The 21,423-nt window shown below is 36.5% G+C and overlaps 1 protein-coding gene across 1 annotated transcript in view; it reads left to right on the top strand.

Moving 5' to 3' along the window:
• Positions 1-21,423, top strand: part of LOC140141806 (intermembrane lipid transfer protein VPS13A-like) — a 172,320-nt gene that overhangs the window by 90,551 nt on the left and 60,346 nt on the right. Inside the window, exons 36-47 of the mRNA XM_072163669.1 lie at positions 427-713; positions 2,042-2,164; positions 5,645-5,797; positions 7,163-7,256; positions 9,187-9,380; positions 10,404-10,529; positions 11,859-12,035; positions 13,342-13,464; positions 14,075-14,221; positions 15,343-15,510; positions 15,877-16,028; positions 18,610-18,663. Of these exons, the coding sequence (XP_072019770.1) occupies positions 427-713; positions 2,042-2,164; positions 5,645-5,797; positions 7,163-7,256; positions 9,187-9,380; positions 10,404-10,529; positions 11,859-12,035; positions 13,342-13,464; positions 14,075-14,221; positions 15,343-15,510; positions 15,877-16,028; positions 18,610-18,663 (1,798 nt within the window). The remainder of the gene's footprint in view (positions 1-426; positions 714-2,041; positions 2,165-5,644; positions 5,798-7,162; positions 7,257-9,186; positions 9,381-10,403; positions 10,530-11,858; positions 12,036-13,341; positions 13,465-14,074; positions 14,222-15,342; positions 15,511-15,876; positions 16,029-18,609; positions 18,664-21,423) is intronic.

The following is a 21,423-nucleotide window of genomic DNA, read 5'->3' as shown; positions in this document are numbered from 1 at the left end:
TGATATTGATCCGGCAACCCTCAGAGTTTGAACAGCATCATTCGCTGATGATTTATGAAACGTCCAGATAGGTAAGTTTTGACTGGTCTTGATGCGATGAAATTCTTGATGTTATGGTGACACTACAGACCTGATGAATTTAATCAAAGATCTTGTGAAGAGATTCATCAGGTTTGTAGATAATTATAATTTGGAGTTTTCATATACAAAACCAAAATTTTTGACACTGACCTGACAGTTTCGTATGTCTTGGACGACATACTTCCTCAGAGTGATTGGTATCCCATCAATCACTCTGAAGAAGTATGTCAGGTCAGTGTCAAAAAATTTGGTTTTGTATATGAAAATTTCAAAGATCTTGTTGTACTACCAAGTCAAACAACAATTCCATCATGATATTTTTAAAATTCCTTTTGTCTTTTCTAGTGGATGCTGTCATCAACAACATCCAAGCGCTCATCTGCGTTGAGTTTCTCATGACCATCGCTGACATCTTCACCAAAGGGATGGCTGAGAGCGCTGAAAAGAAAGCGGAGAAAGAAGAAGCCCTAGTGGCTGCACAAAGCAGAGCCGCAACGCCTGCGGCATCTCAACAAAGCCAGCAAGCAGCGCCCCCACAAGGGACGATGACAATTAGCGCAACCCTGGAACAACCAGAGATTGTACTGATAGCTGATGTTTCAAAAGACGACACCAATGCGTTGTTCTTGAAGGTTAGGGTCAAGGTTGTTTTGTAATGTTTTTGATATGGGAACAAAGGCAAACAGTTCAGTTCAGAGTTATTTTTTATATTAAGATATTTGGTACAAAAGAAGGATTTATGAAAAATCAATTGTAGTCAATGTCCAAAGACAAAATACACAGGACTCGAAAGCTCGAACAAAACTAGAGACTGTGGCACTCATGAATTATTGCTGCTGCAGTGAGCTTTCAATGGCTGCATTCTAAAATGATGGGAAGATCATAAAATAGTATATAAAAAAATGCATTATAAACAATGTCCACAGTTATGTGTTTTGGGTTAGTCCACATGTTTAAATCTAAATGTTTGTGTTGGGCAGTATAGAAGCAAAGTGTATGTCGCTCTCTGTGTTTGCTGGGAGTTACTGCTTTGTGCAGTCGGTGTGTGTTTTTAATTGCCTCCGAGTGTGATACTTTACATTCCAACTGTGGACCCGTCAGGAACCGGGGACTGTCCCCATTTTATAAATGTGTTCAACAGGCTGCAAATTGCTAACATAAAACACTGAGAATATGTCCACTGTCGGCGATCAAAAAATATGTCCCCGGTTGATGGGTTAAATGTCATATAAATTGTGTATAATTTGTGTGACGTCCCCGGTTAAGTGCGGAAAGTCAGGAAGTAACATCCTCATTTGTATATTCCTAAACAGCATCCTCGTTTGAGGATGAGGGTTTCATGCAGGGGTGAGTGTGTGTGTGTTCTTATATGTGACCCGCTCCCACAAAACCAGACATAAGTCACTAATTTTGAAAATTGAGTTTTTGATGTCATCATTTAGTATAGGTCTTCAGCTTTCATTTGATACCAAATATGTTTCTGGGACATGTGGTACTCATTCTACGGGACATTTGGTACTCATTCTATGGTCTTTCAACGGGAAGGGGGGAAGCGACACATAAAGAAAAGGCAAATGCAAGATAAATGGCTTTAAAGTTGTAAAATGACATGATTATATTAAGGACTTGGTTTGGCTCAGAAAATGCTAGAGTTGGGTGCTTTAGACATAAAAGAATATTTTGTTTTCAATGGTAGGTTAAAGTAAACATATTAAGGAATCAAAAAATAATAAAAACTGAAAAACAAAATCTGCAAGGTTTTCATCCCTTTCCCAACTTTGACTCGCCGTATCTCGAAATGGCTGAGTGCGACTTATGGCGGGGTTCGTCAGAGCAGTTCACATATGAATCCAAACAATTAGGAAATAATTGAAGTGCAGTCAAATTGCTCCAAGAAAACATTTTTGTGTTTGTAAATCAATGCCTAATCCTATTATTTTGAATTTCCTGATTATTTCAGTTGGCCGGTAAGGTGGACATGATCATAGCTGAAGATACTATGTCAATTAAAGGTGGACTGAATGGACTTAGAATTGATGCATGCCCATACAATCCATCAAAGCGCAAAGGAAAATATCTCAAGGTAAGATATAGCTTTGAAAATGGTTTCAACTCTTATGTCACATGACAATGCATGAGGCAATAATAAGGATTATTTCTGTCTATGTTAAGGGATCTGGAATGAGCGTTTTGAGCGTTTCGACAGTATTTTTGTGTGGGACATGAGAGCACATCAGACATATCAATTGCATTCTGAATGCATAAGTATTTTTTATTAAGCATAACTTTTTATTACATGCCCAATTTGTGAACTTGCGTTCATTATAATGTAAAGCGTATTGAGTTCTATTGGAAAGGGCGTAATAAATAGTGTACTATTCTTATTATTATTATAAGCTTAAAATATTACCTTTTCAGAATCTGTATTGAGCATTGACGTAGCTTGCAACACCATCACGACATCCTCATTCAGCGTAGTGATTACACTCCTCCGGTCAGTTGACCACCTAAGCTACGTCGCTGCTCAATACAGTCTCTGAAAAGATAACCTTTTAAGGGGAGACACACCTGAATTTTAGATTTCTTGATACTTATCGACACTAAGATGTATTCTTTCACTTGAAATTGATAAATTACAGCTTTGTAATATTTCCCTCCATTTCCTCTTAATTTAAAAATCATTATTTCACTCTTTCTAACTCTGAAATGTCACATACTTGACAACAAAGCTGAAGTAAATTGGCTGGAAATATGAGTCAGGAATGCGCAAATGTGAAATGTTGTGATTAGGCGATGACGCATGATGCGGTGCAAACCTGCGTGTATGTCCAACGCAGTCAAGGCGCATTCGGTATCAAGTTGGGTAAATATTTACTTCAAGAAGCCATGAAATGGAGGTCCTCCTGCATATGAGAGCACCATGTAGGCAGTGCCTAGTGGAGCCTCATATATCTGACATATTTTTTGAATAGTACAACCAAATAAGAAAACTAATATAGTAGTACCTACCACACATAACAAAGTGTTGTCTCCCAATTTCTTTCTATCTGTGGATAGCATCATCTTTATCAGGTGAGCTCAAGGAGTTGTGATTTATGACCTATTTGTGTGAATGAAATGGGTCACTGTAATTTAGCATCTTGTTGTTATGCCTGGGGTCCATTTCACTAAACCTTTAACACTTTGTAACTCTAGTAACCGTTCGTAAAGTTACAAATACCCAATACTAGATGTAACTTTATGAAGGGTCCCTGTAGTTTAATCCCTATTACTTTACCCTAAGTAAGTTTAGTGAAATGGAATGGAACTTGCGACTGGTCGTAAGTTACCAATGATTTTGAGACTTCCGAAGCTTCGTAAAGTTGAGTGAAATGGACCCCAGGTATATAGCTAGAAGAGTTCAATTCCGCAAATTTCTTGGAGGCAACTTTACAACAATAGCCATTGCTTCCAGTCTTAATCTTAATTCTATAATATTTTGCAGTAAACCGTTGACAAGCGCGCGTACTACTGTGATGTTGCAAAGTCAGAGCTAACAACGCATACGGTGCAAAGTTCATGAATAAATTTCCACTCTGCAACAGCAGATAACCTCAGCAGCCAAGTGCATTTCAACATAGTAAATATGCGATGTACACTTAAAATATGCTCTCGTCAAAGGTTTACTGTAAAATATTATAGTCGATGTCTTAATTGCTCAATCCTAACCTAATTGTAACCCTTGTCCTTGCCATGACCCCGCCATGACCCTAAAATCTAACCAAACTCCTTATCTTTGTGTTGGCTTGATTCTTACCAGTGTCAGTTGATTCTTATTGCTCTCTACTGCTCTCCTTAAATCTGATCTAGGAGAGTGATTTTTAGCTCTCGTTAGTTGACAGTTCTCTCCTTACATTTTATTGTTTAATGCTCTAAACAGCTCTCCTTGAAGGCTCCAGAGGAGCTATTTAATGCTCTCCTGCACATTCCAAAAGACAGTCCCTGATTCTTACCAGTGTATCACTATATGGGTTATTCCATTTGAAATCCATAGACCACCTGAATACATGATTGTAATCTTCCTCACATGGAGTGTAGATTTTAAATGGAGTCACCCTTTCAGGTAACCCCATTTGAAAATCAAACTCTCTGTGGAAGTTTAAGGGCATGTCTTCCGTATGGGGTGTATGGATGTCAACTGGAATAGCACAGGGTAATCAAAATTGATTAGAACAAATCAATTTTGTGGGAAACATGAATTGAGTATTTGATTCATCTCTAATTTGAATCTTCTAGCTAGTCGGGTGTTTGATTTTTTTTGCAGTGCCTGATGACTATGTAGAGTAGTCAGTATTTTTGTGATAAATAACATCAGTTATTGTGTGTGATTTTTTGTTCTTAAGTTACATTGTAGATGCATGTGTCTTTGTATATTTTCTGCCAAAAATTGTATAAATATGATGCATGCTAGAACAAGAATATTATGAAGATGGTGACGGTAAATGTTCAATCCTTCAAGACTCACTGGACTCCCCTCTAGGCATAATAGATCAGTCCCCTTACGAACCCTGACCTCAAACAACCCATCTACCCTTTGCATTGCTCATAACAGGATCATTTTCAATATTCTCGCCGTGTGCAGGTATGTTAGGAAGTCAGTATGTCTCATTTTGATGTTAATTATTTTTTTGTTCATTAAAGTTTTTGTTCAACAAACTTTAGTATTTCATCAAAGGTTTTGTTATCAATTTGTTTGGAGAATTTAAGACTTAATTATAAGCTGTAATCAGAAGGCTTGAGATAATATTCAAATGTTATCTTATTTCCAGCTATTTTAAAACAATTCAGATGTGCTACATTTTATTGAATTTCAAAGCCATAACTATTACTGTGCAAACCAGAATTTATCTCAGATTATATTTATATTTCTGATAAGTTCATATTTGGTATTTTTATATTTCTGATAAGTTCATATTTGGTATTTTGCTTATTTGATTATGTTGTTTGACACTTTTATCATAGGGCGAATCATGTAAAGGAATGCAGTGCATCAAAAGCTGTCATTCTCTCTGCGAATGGAAGTGTCATATTTTGGTTATTCATAAAATTGTTTGTTATATTACTTGTTTTTTATGTTTTTATTATGTTACCCACATGATTTCTCTTGACAATGTTAGTTAAACCGGCCCACACCGTTATAGAAGTACTATACCCCCGTAGCATTCATTGACTACACCTGTATTCTGCTTTCCATTATAAATTGATTTTTAAGCATTTGTTGTGTTTTAATTTTTTTGAATTGGGACGCATCAATGTAAGATTAAATTGTTTGTAACATCAGTTTTAGTTGGTTTCAACTGTAGCATAAAGGGGATGAGACATTTAGCTAATTTTACCCAATGTTTGCTCCCAGTTTCTTTTGCAGTGTTAGCACCCTTTATATTTTATGCTCTTGGAGTATTTGAACAGTGGTCTGATTTGCTGTGTTTCTGTTTTTGTTACCAATTTGTATTTTTTATTGAGATTGTAGCATTTCTTAAGACTTCTTTTTGGTACTTATTTGATTCCCTCTCTACCTTTTCAGGTGTTGCTGCCTTGCAACATAGACTTCATTCTAAATGCACCCAAAGGTCAAGGTCAACATATTAGTGTCACTATTCCTGAGATTATGCTCAATATATCGCCAGAAACTATCAAGATATTGTCAGCTGCAAGTCAGTCTCTTACACCACCGCAGGTAAGATTGCTATTCCTGAAATTATGCTCAATATATCACCATGCAGAAAGCAAGTTTCTGCTGAATAAATTTGTATAAGATATTGTCAGCTGCAAGTCAGTCTCTTACACTACCACAGGAATGATTGCATTACTGTGTAGTGTCCAGAAAGTTTTGAAATGTTTGCATTTGAGTCTTCAGAATCAAGGTTTTTAAGACATAAATGTAGGTTTTAGGTTTTTAAACTTAGAAAACTAGTGCCTGTCATGTTACATTGTTTGTATTGAATCATGTGAATAAGTTGAATCATGTGAATAAGTTCACAAGGACTGTATGTTAACATACATGCATCACAGGTACATCTGGGGTCTATTTCACTAAACTTTTAACCCTTCGTAACTCAAGTAACCGTTCGTAAAGTTACGAATACCCAATACTAGATGTAACTACGAAGGGTCCCTGTAGTAAATCCCTATTACTTACGAAGGCTACCGCTCAGTAAGTAAGTTTAGTGAAAAATGGAACTTTGCGACTCGTCGTAAGTTACCAATGATTTTGAGACTTCCGAAGCTTCGTAAAGTTTAGTGAAATGGACCCCAGAGCATTGAAGTTGCTGTCCACAGGCAATGGAAAGTAACATACTCAAAAATGTTTGTTACAACTGAACATAAATGGACTATTCCAGTTGAAATCCACACTACCCCGGTGGAAGATTTTGGAAATATTTGCCACAGAGGGAGTATGTTCTTCAAATGTAATTGGTCAGAGTTAATCATTTTGAAACCCATACTCCTCCTGTATTATGGCTTTACTTCTTCCACAACCGGAGTGAGTATTTCAAATGGAATTTACCCAATTGTCTATTCTGGTCAAAACTTATACTCCCCCTGTGCAAGACATTATACCCACAATTACGCGGAAGTCGCAGGGCGTGACGCACCTCTTCAGTCAAGCGCCAACGCAGTGATGCTAGCAACAAGGCACTCCGTACTCACAAGATAGTGGCGTTGACGTCACAATGACTCTATAGGAAACAAGGAATATCACATTGCTATGGAATCAACATATGAATTTGAACGTTGGATCTATGTATAGGTAGACAAATGCTCTACAATTTGAGATATTCCAGTTGAAATCCCTACACCCCCTATGGAAGACTTGACCTTAATCTTCCACACAGGGAGTGTGAATTTCAAATGGGGTTACCTGAATGGGTGAATCCATTTGAAATATACACCTCCTGTATGGGAGATTAAGCTCATGTCTTCCATAGGGTGTACAGGTTTTAACTGTAATAGCCGATTTGTCTACCCATACATGGGTAGGCAAATGCTTTAATATTTGAGCATATTTGACATAGGTTATTTCTTGTGTTATTGTTTGCAGGCCGAATCCAAAGGAACCAAGGCGGTTGTCCCAGCAGACACTTGGGATGCTAAGAAATTGAGTGACTGCAAATTGTGGTTCCTGCAACAAGAAGGTAGGTCAGCAAATAAACAAGCAAATGAGTGATTTTTGTCCACATTGTGTCGATGTTACATTATATAAGGCCTGAAAATGGAATCAAACACTAGTATTAACAGGTAAATATGAAAGGTTCTTTGTTTTGCTTTATTTTGCTCATAAATATTCATAGCCTATGACGTTGCTGTACCAAACGACCAGAAATGAAACAGCCAGTGTTGCTATTATAAGAAAATAATGAATTGGATCTTGTCTCGATAGTACAGACAAAATGTACACCACTATCGTTTATGAAGCATACAACTTATCTGCGATATGCACAGGCCTACATGTATGCTGTACACCTGTCTGGTGCCTAATCGCTGGCTAACTCGCAGCTCTGGTATCGGGTTGACTTCCGCGATTAGAGGTTAATAATAATAATCACTTTCATCTCTTCACTTTACAAAATAACACATAATTTCCCTCAAAAGTAAACAATTTTTACAATTTTTACATTTTGCCTTTCCAAAAATCGATCAGGCTAAAATAGGACGACTAATAACAGAAGTGCGAATCACAATCTGTACAAATATAGTAGCGTGCAATTCAAATACGGTGACCAACGCTCTAGCAATTTGTTCGACACACAACACGGCCTGCGTGGAGGTTACTAATATTTTCGCTGACGACTGTCGAATATTAGTAACTGTGTTCAGCGTTTGCGTTTTGGCAAATAAATAAAAATGATTGGATTGCATGTATCGTATATATTAATGAGGGTATGAATTATAAATCATGTCTCCGTGCGTGCATTGACTGGGTTTCTTTTCTTCACAATTCGCTAGCATTGTGTAGATGAAGATGTGGCTTAGAACAGATGTCCTTCTTACTAATTTCTCATTCTAACAACTTAAACAATTTTAACAGTTCAAATCAAGTTGAGAGTTCATAGGCTGGTTACTTCAGCTGAAAAGTTGGAAACCCACACATGCATCGCAGCACTCGCAGTCATACACTCAAAACTAGAAACACTCGGGGAAGCTCTATAAAAATATGGTGTAGTCTTGTTTAAGTCTTCCGAATCCTGAATAATATTTTCCACAATTCCATTAATTTCATCTTTAAAATATTGTATTCGTTCCATAAACCGCAAATGGTGCAGCCAGCGCTTAACAAAGTCATGTTGGGTGGACGCTTATTTTTTTATATTGTTTAGGCCTACAATACATTTAAAAAAAGGCCCAAAATATTTGTTCATCAGTGTGTATGTTTCAGACCATGGTTCAGATTTGCATGGGCAGTTAACTAATATCACAGCTTGCTTGTAGTAAAGTCAGTGGATGGGCGCTTATAGGACCATGGGCAGTCAATGGAATGAATATGGTACTTATTTTAACCTTTTAAATAATAAGATGCTCATTAGTTTAAATTATCTTTAGTCATTTTAGAGTGGTGGGATGAAATGCTAGTCTTTACCAAGTCCAAGATAAATTAATCTATTTTGCGTAAGATCAGTCCACTTTTGATCAAATAAATTGCTATTTTTTTGCACAAAATAGCAGCAAACTACTAAGCAAAATGGGATTTCAATCTTAGCTTAAAACAAATTGATTACTTTTTTTGCATTGAGGCTGCTCCTACATTTAATTATGACTGCCATTTTGCAGTTCACCTTTCAATCTCAGTGCATAGTACACAAACTCAAGGCAAGTGTTTGGTACAGTGACGTCAAAAATCTCAAAATTCCATCCCATAATATTTCCCCTATCCCATTGGCACTTTCAGCACTAGTGGCAAATTTAAAATATTACTGGGCATGAGAATGTTGTTAGTATTCATATGTTGCACTAATATGGTGAAATAACTTTTTTGAATAATCAGGAAAATATTTTAAGATTATTTGATATCAGTTGTTTCTTCAATACGATTCTGATTTAATACTAATTTTGCTCTAAATTTTGTAGCTGAAACTGATGTTGATGCACTTTTGGAGGAGGTAGTGGGCGGAACGGATGTTGAAGCACCCCGAGGAGAAGAACTGATCGCATCAATTGGTAGTATAGTCATCAAATTAGAAGCAGTCATTGGACAGAGGACTGTACCTACGTTGGCTCTGGAAGCAAGCATGGAAGCACATGTCAAGGATTGGTCTTCACAGGTAAAGCCAACCAACAAATTACATGCCACTTGTAAATAACACAAAAAGAACTATACTGTTTTTTAGTAGTGAAAAAAAACATAAGTTAATCTATGGTCAGAGGAGGCTTTAAGGCATTCCTACAATGCACTATGATTGGGAAATTTGATAAATATAGCCTAATTTTAAAGGCAAAGTCCCCATTACCACACACACAAAATGGTGATTTTAAAATTGCAGCCAAGAAGCTAATAGTCAAGACTTATCAAATTAAATTTGATTTTCTTATAGAAAACATTCATACTGTCGTGCTGCATTAATTTTATTCAGAAGTCTCAATGTTTTGAATGTTAAATAAAAGGATGAAAACACCAGATATTTGCACACAATCCCAATGCAAGTATGGTCAACTGTGCCACATGTGTATAAAAGGCAGACATACCAAGTTTAGAAACCCCATTGGGTTATGAGAATGTCTTTAAACATCCTCTGATCTATGGTTGCATCAGCCCACAGTTTGGTGTGACATTGTTTTATCGTGTGTGTATTTTCTGAAGAAGTAAATGAGTGTATAAGAATTTCCCGACTATAATCAGATATTCTATTTGCTTCTCAGTGGATCATTTGGTGCTTGAATGGTGGACAAAAAGTACCAACATTTCGGCAAGGGCATGAGTGAAGTCTATGAAAGGGATTCTCTATTCACTCTTTGCATGGATCCGCTATTTCGCTACCAAAACGAAGTTCTCCCTGCAAATGCATGCGCAAAATATATGTTTGTTTCTTGCGAGTTTCTAGCAACGCACCAGAAGGCTTTTGCAGAGCGTACGCAGTAATTAAAGCATACATTTGACAAGCGTACACAGCATGCGCTTTGCGGGTAGAAACTCGTTTTGAGATGACCGTATGATTGGCGAATAAGAGGAAACTATTTAAGGGTCATTTAGGTGTTTGAATTTAATAAATAGTTGTCATGATTTCATTTCATGTGATTTGTTTACTACTATTAAGCTTTTTTGTGCATATTATGTTTTATATTTGTAGCTTAATGTTAAAAGCAATCTGAAAGTGGAGGTGTCCTGCTACAATGACAAGGCTGGGTCTTGGGAACCTCTCCTGGAACCAGTTGAGTGTGAGTCTGGATATAAGCCATATGATCTCTGTGTTGAGGTAAGTATATCATAGAGATGTTAAATGTTAAAAGCAATTTGAAAGTGGAGGTGTCTTGCTACAATGACAAGGCTGGGTCTTGGGAACCTCTCCTGGAACCAGTTGAGTGTGAGTCTGGATATAAGCCATATGATCTCTGTGTAGAGGTAGGTATATTATAGTTGTACTCATTTTGACTTAAGGGATGGGGTATGAGCGTTTGGACAGTATTTATTGTGGGACATTAGAGCACATCAGACATATCAAATTGCATTCTGAATCTGAAGAATGTCCTTCTGATATCAAATAATTTTGATATTTTGAAATTCGCAATGTAATTCATATTTTATTACAAATGATTAAAAATTTATATTTTGAAATTTAACAGTACTCGAAGTAAACTTTATACATCTGATGATATGTACTTAAAGTGTATGTAGCTAGGATAAAAAGCAGACGATCAATTGAACATTTTGACCTTTCGTATTTTTTCCCCAAAACACACAAAAAAATTAGATCTTTTTTTGAAAAAATTGTATATCTTCAATATGAAAGGTCAAAATTTTAAAATGGATCGGCGGCTTTTCCTCCCAGCTACATACACTTTAAGTACATATCATTAGATTATGTTATATGTCAAAAATTAAAAAAATATCAAAGTTTTATAATTTGTTATCAAATTTGTATTATATCGCGAATTTCAAAAAAAAATTATTTGAGATTAGAAGGACATTCTTCTTATTCCCGAATGTAATTCGATATGTCTGATGTCTTCTCATGTCCCACCAAAAATACTGTCGAAACACTCATTCCAGAGCCCTTAACATACGGGAATCAAATTTAATGTATGTGTTGCCCTACTAATATATCTTGTTCCATATTATATGGCATCTGGCCGTCAAGTTTCCCGAGAAGATTTCTTTTCCATGTAAAAATGGAGGATTGGGACAGGTTTCACTTGTTACTGAGAAGGAAGTAGATTTGAGTGACCACTTTTATATCAAATGTCCAGTCTGCGTGATCATGAAGCTCCTGTGGCCTAGTGGTTTGTGCACAGGTGTTACTAACCTGAGGTCCTGAGTTCCTGAGTTCAATTCTCAAACGAGATCAGTTTTCCTGTTTCCTCCTATAAACTATGTAAAATGATAATAAATTAATTCTTGTTAAAATATTTCTTGTTAAGCTCTTAAAAATGCAGTGTTGTTGGAAGAAGATGTATGGGTGACAGTTATGTTCAAATGCTTTTGTTCTGGGTTCCTCTTGATAAAATATCTTATTTTTTTCATTGTAGTGTGAAATTGTTGCTATTTGCTAAAATATGTACAATTCTTGTAATTTTTTTCCTCATAGGTGGTCAAGAATGACCTTATGGCTTTGGAGAATTCCACCACAGTGTCAAACAAAGATGAAGAAGAGGAAGGCGTTAACCTCGCTCCTCCGGTCATGACGATCACAGTGTCATCTGATGATAACTTGGAGCTTACAATTACTAAGACATGTCTGGTGATGCTGGGTAAACTAGGAGAGGTAACTATGAACCAGGCTATTCCAGTTAAAATCCATACTCCCCCTGTGGAAGATTTTGGGGAGTATGTTTTATAAATGTAATTGGTCAGGGCTAATCATTTTGAAACCCATACTCCCCCTGTATTTTGGCTTTACTAAATGTCTAATCATTATGAGTTTGGTAAACTGCCATATATCGATTTGTCTCTTGCAATTAGCAAACAGGGGATCAGTGCTTTGGAGCTAGAGGGCGGCATATCAATTATTTAACAATGATTCAGCTTGATAAGTGAGCGAAAGAGGGTGGCATATAGGATTAGTTAACAGTGCAGTGCTATGTGGTCTGATCTCTGTTTGCTTTTTTAAGAGAATTCATGCATAACATGAATTAAACAAATAGATGAGTCAATATTTGGCAGTCTGCAAAAATACATAACAACAGGTATGGAGACAATAATGCAAACACTACCAGCAATTCGGTCATGGCAAAATCAGAAAACAACTTGGCGATCATGTTGCCTTAAGTTAAAGTGCTCGCAGTGCTGGTACTGGTGTGCTAGTAATTTAGATATTGTTTTTTATTGTATCTCTGAAATTCTGAAAGGAATTGATGCAAGGAATCTAACTATAATTAAAGACAGAGATAAATGCAATTTATCGCGTCTGATGTCACTGTCAATTACGATCCTTGATTGGTTTACACAGGTTAATCAGCACGTAAAGGAAGACCGATCTATCTGGTGCTGATCGGAGAAAAGGAATAGCAGCAAATGGCGAAAAATACATTACTTTTACAAGGCAAAAAGCAGCTTTTCTAGGCATTGTGGACTTGGTGCTTTCACCAAAGAAAGTTTCCTACTATAAAGACCTAACTTTTGAGATGGTTTGCATGTCGAAAGGTGCAAAATTAACAATAAGGCGCCCGGTTATAAATCCGCGTTCAACAAGTCATCATCACGACACTTGTAAACAAACCGTGCTCGAGTTTGATTGACAGGTGACGTCAGACGCGATAAATTGTCTTTATCTTTGTCTTTCATTATAGCATAACAGATTCCTGCAAAAATTAACAGGTTTTGAGAAAATCTTAACATTTGATTTTACTTTACTGACTCAAGGAAGGTATACGGATTATAGTACTGTAACATATGGTATAGCCATAAATGCTTTGTCATGAAATCAAATGATATACAGAACTTGCTACTTATTTGTTGTACTTTAAAATGTACTACAGATGAAAACAATATGGGGACACACAGAGTGAATTAAATAGAAAGTGGTCAAAGTTAGTTGACTTGAATTGTTTGTTTTATTGTAATAAATTCAGGTGTTTGGTGCTGCCATGGCAAATCCTGATACAAAGTTACAAGATTCAGAAGAGATTCCTGCCTGTAAAATCACCAACAAACTTGGACTACCATTGGTTATTATACCAGGCAGCTATTATGAGGTATGTATTGTCATATGACTGAAAGAATATTGTATGTGCACAGCTATGTATTAGCTGCCATTTGCATTATGTAAGTGACAAATTTACTGTTTATTTTTTATCATGTTGATAGTGAGCAAACAAAAGTTGTAAGTTGGTGTCACAATACCTGAAGATGGGTTATTCATTGGTCATAAGGAACACAGGGCTAAGAGAAAATTGTACAGTTGATGCGTTGGAGTGGTCTTTCTTTTCTTTGCTCTTACTTCATTGTGTTTCTTTCTAGTCTTCACTTCATACAGGCCAACATGCTTTTTATAAGCTTTTAAAATTGGCTTGAGCATTTTGCTTGAGCCTGGTCACATTAGGACCCATGTGTGTGTCCACCCAGAACCAACTGGTTAAACAAACAAAAAAATAAAACTAGGAAATTTGATAATATATTGATTGGCAAAGTAAACCACACAGACACGCCAGACTTAAGTTGTTAAACAGTGATGAACAACGATGAATCATGATTGAATTCCTAAATTAAATGCTACTTGAAGTGTCCTTCTGGATGCCTTTGTGACTATTAAATTGATATGAATGTTTGAAAGAAATTAACAATTTGTATGCTTGCGCATTTCAGTCATCCAGGGAAAATGGTGGCAAGATAAGCATGAAGTACGATGACGTAGTCAAGCTGGACGTATCGCAATCGGTCAAGTCCACCATCAAGATGAAGTCCTTCCTGAAGGGTGCTGCTGGAGAAGGAGGGAAAGACATCTCATTGAAGGTAATGAGGCCAAAAACAAATTATTTGTTTGTCCACGTCCGACCGACCGTGTACTCTGGTCCCGACCGTGTCTTTTTTTTTTTTTTTTTTTAATTTGCATTGAATGTGCTAGTAAAACAGTGGTTAGTATAAATTTAAAGAAAGAAAATGTAAAGAAAATGAACAGTATAACATGCAGAACCATCTCACGATTTCATCCAGTAAAGTGCTGTGTGTTTTGACTTATTTACCAGTCTTCAAATTGTCAGTTTCAAGTGCAATATCTGTAAAAAAAAAAAATCCGACCTACCGACCCAACTGTTTCATAAGCCTCTATGGACAAACAAACCTTTTTTTTTTGCCTGATAGAATATTGTTGTGATGGTTCCTTGCACCAGTAGGCCCCCAATATTTGAATTTGCAGTCAAGTTACTTGAGGGAAGTTGCATGATTGGGAGGGAGAATGAAGTCACATGTACGATTCAGTAATGGTACATCATCTAATTTGACCTATTTGACATATATTATTAGCATATTATTTCAAGAGATGATGGGAACAACTTGCTCTGGAAGAATATTTGGAAAAAAATAAATTAAAAAAAGTTGTTGTGCGATACAACTATAAATCATCATCATGTTTGTGTACCTCAGACGATATCTGCTCATTGGTGAATTGGCAATTGGTAATTAGAGGTTTGAATCCCACAATGACCTGGATATGTTTTGTATTTTGTTGAACATTGGAATAAGACTAGAACAAAATGTACTGTATGTTAGAATACAGCAATGGCGGATGGTGGCATACTAATCTCCAATTGTTTGATGACATATTATACTATATAGGTTAGCTCAATTGGTATATTACACACCTGTTGTGATTGTGTGTGTGACGATGCATGTTGGAGCTCATGTCATATGGATATATTACTTTGCTTTCATAAATAAATAAATGAAAAAGAAAAAAAAAGCCAGCTTGAAATTATCCTAAACAAGAGATTTCTAATTGTCCTAGCTCACCCATAGGAAACTGACTGTGAAGATTATTTTAGGCTGACTGACGTACTGCATTTGTGCAGAGCTGTCTTTTGGCTTAACATTGCCATCAAGTTGATTTAAGTCCCTTTTTTCTGTGATATCTCTAGATTGATGGTTACGAGGAGATCAAGAAGATCCCCATTGTAAGAGCTGGTAATGTGATGTACAACCTGACACCAACCAAGAAGACTGCATCGGAGATTGTCTTCTCAGTCGTCCTAGAAATTTCAGCCAACATGGACACAAGGAACATTGTCATCAGGTCACCTCTACAGGTTTGTACTATGATTTTGTTGTTGTTGTTGTTGTTGTTGTTGTTGTTGTTGTTGTTTTGTTGTTGTGTAAAAAGGACTCGTAATAATTCCATTAATCACATGTACACTATAAGCATCTATCAAGCAACTTTTCAAACCTGCTAAACATTGTATAAAAGGCCCACCGAAATAATCCCATTAACTTATTTCTACTTCAGAAATTTTCAGTTACTATTAAAGCCTGAAATATTTTTTTCCAAGGTGCTCATCTTCACCATATCTTCTCCCATCATTCTTAGTTTCCAGCGACTCATAGAGTATGCACACTGTGGTAAGAATAATATGGGACAATTAATGAAACCTGATTTTCATAATTTTGATTGATAGTTCCACAACCACTTTGATACATCCATGGAGGTCTATATGAGGGTTTCCAACTTGACAGAGAAGGTCGGTACCGTAGGTCCTCACACCACATACCAGGTGCCACTTAAGACTGCCTACACAGCTGAACTGCTGGTCAAACCATCACTGAAGAGGTAGGTCACTGTATATGTGTCATCTTTGTATGTAAAGGTTTGTTTTGAAATACTGTACGGATGTCTTAGGTTTAATTTCCCAATATATATCAGAACTCAAATAGTAAGATTGACATTGTCAAATTTACTGATAAATGATCGTTATTTGAATTTCAAGTTTGGGAGACACGTGCTACAATAGAGGCTGCACATATTTCCATTTTTAAGATGACTTTTGTGCATTGTCCAAACGTCTTGGATTCTTTGGTAGGGAGTATATACCCTTATTGAGCATGACATTTAAGAAATAATGGGTAATGCATTATCCTTTACACCCAAGTTATGTGTCTGAGGCAGTAAAAATGTAAATAATGGGTGAGGCCCAGCTGAACCCATTATTTACATTTTTACTGTAAAGGATAATGCTGCGCCCTTTATTTCTATTCTGTTTACAACAAAATAGTGCGATTTAAAGAAAAAATATCACTTTTGTGCCCAAATATTTTTAGTTGTTTACTTCAAGGTGGAGCGTGTACGCTTAGCCAAAACGTAAGCGACAGCGAGTATTGAGGAAATATTGAACGCGTAACCAAGCGTAATGCTTTGCGTAGAATGTGTAACAGCGATTATACTGCATCACGCTTAGCTGTACGCTGTTATGCGAGAAAAAAACAAAGTTCATTGCCCTGGCCACTCTTTTGTTAATTAAAGGTCTTTCACGTGATGCATTTTCACCATCACTATTATTTTAAGAAAAAATCAACAGCAAAAAATATGACAATAGTATGAAATACCAGTATAGAATATGAAACCATTTTATATAGCATGTATGTGTGAGACTGTATTGTTCACTTGTTTAGTAAATGATCCCTGTTGCAATTACCCAGATCATGGAATGGAAAATGAATGTAGATATATCATGCAAATAGCAGGCCTCCCTTACAGGGACTCATCCCAATGGGCTATTCTATTTAAAACCCACACTACCCCTGTGGAAGATTTTGGAAATATCTTCCACAGGGTGAGTATGAATTTCAAATGGAATGAACTCATTAGACAGCTCCATTTGAAACTCACCCTCCCTCAGTAGAAGTTGAATCTTACTCCGGGTGTATGAAATTCAAATTGAGGTACCTAATGTGTTCTTTCCATTTTAAATTCATACTCCCCCTGTGGAAGATATTTCAGAAATCTTCCACATGGGGAGTGTGGATTTTAAATGAAATAGCCCAATGTATATGTATTGTCTGTGTATGTGCATGTAAACTGAACTCAAAAAGAAACTTATAATTTTTTACAACTTGTGAATCACAAGGTCATATCTTAAAATACTGTGAATCAAAATGAACCAAAATTACACACAGGATTACCTTAATACTGTACTCAAAACACATGTCAGTAACCAAGCAGTTGTCCAACTGACACAACAGCAAAATGCACTGTCATGGGACAGCTTCCTGGACTTCCTTCACTTTCACAGCCCAATATTTGGCACCCAGGACAAAAATCTGTGAGAATGCACACAAGATCCTTGCACAGATGATAAAACGGTGCTGCTTTCTGCTTTTCATACACTTTTTTTATTAAATTCTGTACTGGGCTGTGAATGTGGTCCAGGAAGCTGTCCCATGTCAGTGCATTTTGCTGTTGTGTCAGTTGGATAACTGCTTGGTTACTGACATGTGTTAAGAGTAGAGTATTGAAGTAAATCTGTGTGTAATTTTGGTTCAATTTGATGGTCAGGATATCAAGATATGACCTTGTGAAAAATTATAAGTTTCTTTTTGAGCTCAGTTTATTATTTTGATAGGAAATGGAATTGTTGAATGTTGTATTCATGTATTGATTTTATTTTATTTTATTTTCAGTTTATGAAATATGATTGATTTATCAGTATATACCATAAGAAAATGATACACTCTCTGAATGTGAGATATTCTGCATATTAAAATATGATTTATAAATGCACACACATAAACACATTTTACAGATTGGAATTAACACACTATACCTTTTTTCCCACTACAACTAAAATGTTCCCCACATCTCTAGTAATGGGCTATTACCATAGAATTACCAAAAACGTTCCTCCATCATTCTCCAGCAAAATGTAAAAATCAAGTGATAAAAGGTGTCTTAGAAATGTAAAATTTTTGTAAAGTTCAAAACTATTTCTCCTCTAAGAGTGACAGGGTTGAGTTTTTGATACAAGAACTTTCTGCAGACCCTATATTTTTCGTATATTTTAGATTATGGGGTCTGCATAGATCCCATAGTTTGAAAGCTACCCGGAATTCTGATGAGCTACATGCAAACGTGGTCCGATTTCTTCAGTGTAATACTATAGCTATTTCACATTATATTCTATATAAGATCTAACTGCCTAAAGTTAAAAAATGTTGTAAAGGAAAGATGTTTAGTGAAAGAACAGTTATTGGTCCAAAAATCAGAGATGAGCAGAGTGTGGATGGAAGATCCACTCAGTATGAGCATGCAAGAAAAGCAAAAGACATTTGAAACCCACTCTGTTTTGTGTCTAATCTGTGTTCCTATATGTTGTCTTTTCTTTTCTTGCTTTAAATGTTTTTTCTCTTTTGTTTAGTGTGATGTCACCGGATAAGTCCCAATCAACGAAGGGGACAGAGGAAGAAGAAAGGTGCACTTTTATTTTCTCCATGGCAAAGTTACTAATCATGATACTCTCATGTTTCCATGGCAACATTTCTGAAAAAAATTATAACTAATGCACACAGCATGCTTAACACAATCCACATTATGCTGGCTTTTGGTATTTTTATAAAAGCATAATGTAGCAAACTTTAATACTACTCAAAAAGGTTTTCATAACATGTTTAGCTTAACATATGCATGATTTAACCATTTTAAGCTTACTTCTTAGTTTTCTTGACTTGATCGGCATTGGATTTTGGCCTTGTTAATTAATTGTTTATTTGCAATCATTTTGCATGGTTTTGGCTAAGGTAGCACTAATTTTGAACTTCAAACTGCCCCTACAAAATACAACATTACAGTTACCGATATTGACCAGTAAAGAGCAGTTAAGTAAAAGTTATTTTCATTATTTGGTTAAACAAATGTACTGTATAAAATTTTGAGCAAACCAAAGGCAATAACATGAAAACTACGCCAAGCATGGTGTGCAATTTTTTACAAACTAAAAGCAGTAACATAAACAGGGCTCGAAATTTTTTTAAATTTCCCAGGAAGCAATCTACAATTTCCCATAATTTATAGCATGTTTTTATATACAAAAAAGACATAATTTCCCTCCAGATACCAGAATTTCCTGGGAATGAGCTTCCTAAATTCCCCACTTTTTCGAGTCACCACCTGTAAGAGAGGGTTATACCTAGCATGGTGAACTCATAATAATAAATATTTACAACCGGCATGGCTTCATTTAAGCCTGTTGTCGATATCTCAAATATGCTCATTAGGGAATTTGCAATTGGTAAAGATTGAATCTTCTATCTGACCTGGCTTTTTTCTATTTAGACTCATTGGTAGTCATGTTTTTCATGCGCAATCTCCCTCTGAAAATATCAGAAAATAACGAAAACCAGCAACAGGCCAACTCCCAATATAGCACACGCTTCCAATAATTGAAACACATTATTAGCTGTTTAAAATGGGCTGTTCCACTTGAATATCACACCCCTAGAGAAAGATATTGTAATTCTAGCCAAATTAATGCTTTGAATAATTCCAGATCCAACCATTTTCAGCAAAAATAGATGTGAAATATTGTGAAATGCCAAACAAAATGTTCATATTTGCGACCAAATTGTGTAAAACTGGATATTTCCAACTGGATTGAAAGAGAAAGGTGCAACTGGAATTGAGATGGCAGTGAAATATTGTACAAGAGGGGTGTGGATTTTAAATGGAATTGCCCAGTTATAGTTACAACATCCAGACATTCCATCGCCACATTCAGCATTTATAAATATAAAGCACTTAGAACTACTTTTGGAGACATATACCAAAACCAAGACCAGCTTATTGTTCCAAGGAACCATTGTTCTGGAAATGGACCTTGGGGCTGTTCTTGCTGCTGCTGCTATTGTTTTTTTTAAATAAACAATTTGGAGATCGGTGAACAGTTGAGCATTGGAACAGAGGATTGGTCTTCTGCATTGTAATTTCATGAGACATTTCATTATTGTGTTTGTGTTTCATGTTTGTCAACCCCGGTGTTGTTGGACTTAGAGAAAGAGAATTGTGACTCGATCGCCGTATTGATACAGGTATGGAGCAAAAATTGGGGGTATTCGGTTTGTTTCGGAATGCGCTCTAGACATTCATTGCCATGCAAGCGTGACATGGATGAAGGGCGAATTTAAGAGACGCACTTGATGCTACCTGCATGTGAGTACACAGACGCTTCAGATGAGACGCAGAATTGTTTTCGTTCTTCTCCGCTCACCGTCAGCTATGGGGAGAAAATTGGGGGTATTCGGGTCCTTGCGATTGTACGTGGCGGTTTAGGGAGTCCCGGTTCTCATTCTCTAATTCTGTGATTCATATCCATTTTTCCTGATCTATTCACTGATGATTCAAACAGTCTACAACATTTCAACTTGGTGTGGTTTTCAAAGTCAACACATGACATTTAGAAAAGTGATACAATTTTATACATGCTTGTACCATATTGTCTGTTAAATACTTCCCCTGTAATCAGAATTGGGTTTGGTTTTGCTATTTTATTCCTGGTACTTGTGGTGATCCCAGGTTTTGAGTTCCCAACCCCAAATGGGATTGGTACCCAATGATTGGGAAGCCGTTTGCTAATTATCATAGTTATAGGTATATGTGAAATAAAATATATTCTGGTAGCAGCAGAAAAATTAAGCAGGTATTGCTCAACAGGTTCCGAGTTTGTTAAATGCTCTTATCTATTTACTTGAGAAACCCACCAGTTCCATTTGAGTGAGGGTGTTGAGGCATCAACACATACAGTTCTACTTGAGTGAGAGGGGTGTTGAGGCATCAACACATACAGTTCCACTTGAGTGAGAGGGGTATTGAGATATCAACACATACAGTTCTACTTGAGTGAGAGGGGTGTTGAGGCATCAACACATACAGTTCCACTTGAGTGAGATGGTTTTGAGATATCAACACATACAGTTCCACTTGAGTGAGAGGTGTGTTGAGATATCAACACATACAGTTCTACTTGAGTGAGAGGGATGTTGAGATATCAACATATAAAATTCCTCTTGAGTGAGAGGGGTGTTGAGGTATCAACACATACAGTTCCACTTGAGTGCGAGGGATGTTGAGATATCAACTCATACAGTTCATCTTGAGTCAGAGGGGTGTTGAGATATCAACTCATACAGTTCATCTTGAGTCAGAGGGGTGTTGAGATATCAACTCATACAGTTCCACT

This window comes from Amphiura filiformis, chromosome 20 (assembly GCF_039555335.1).
Source record: "Amphiura filiformis chromosome 20, Afil_fr2py, whole genome shotgun sequence".
NCBI classification, from domain to species: domain Eukaryota; kingdom Metazoa; phylum Echinodermata; class Ophiuroidea; order Amphilepidida; family Amphiuridae; genus Amphiura; species Amphiura filiformis.
The sequence above is the reverse complement of the archived record's forward strand: the minus strand, read 5'-3'. Positions and strand labels throughout refer to the sequence as shown.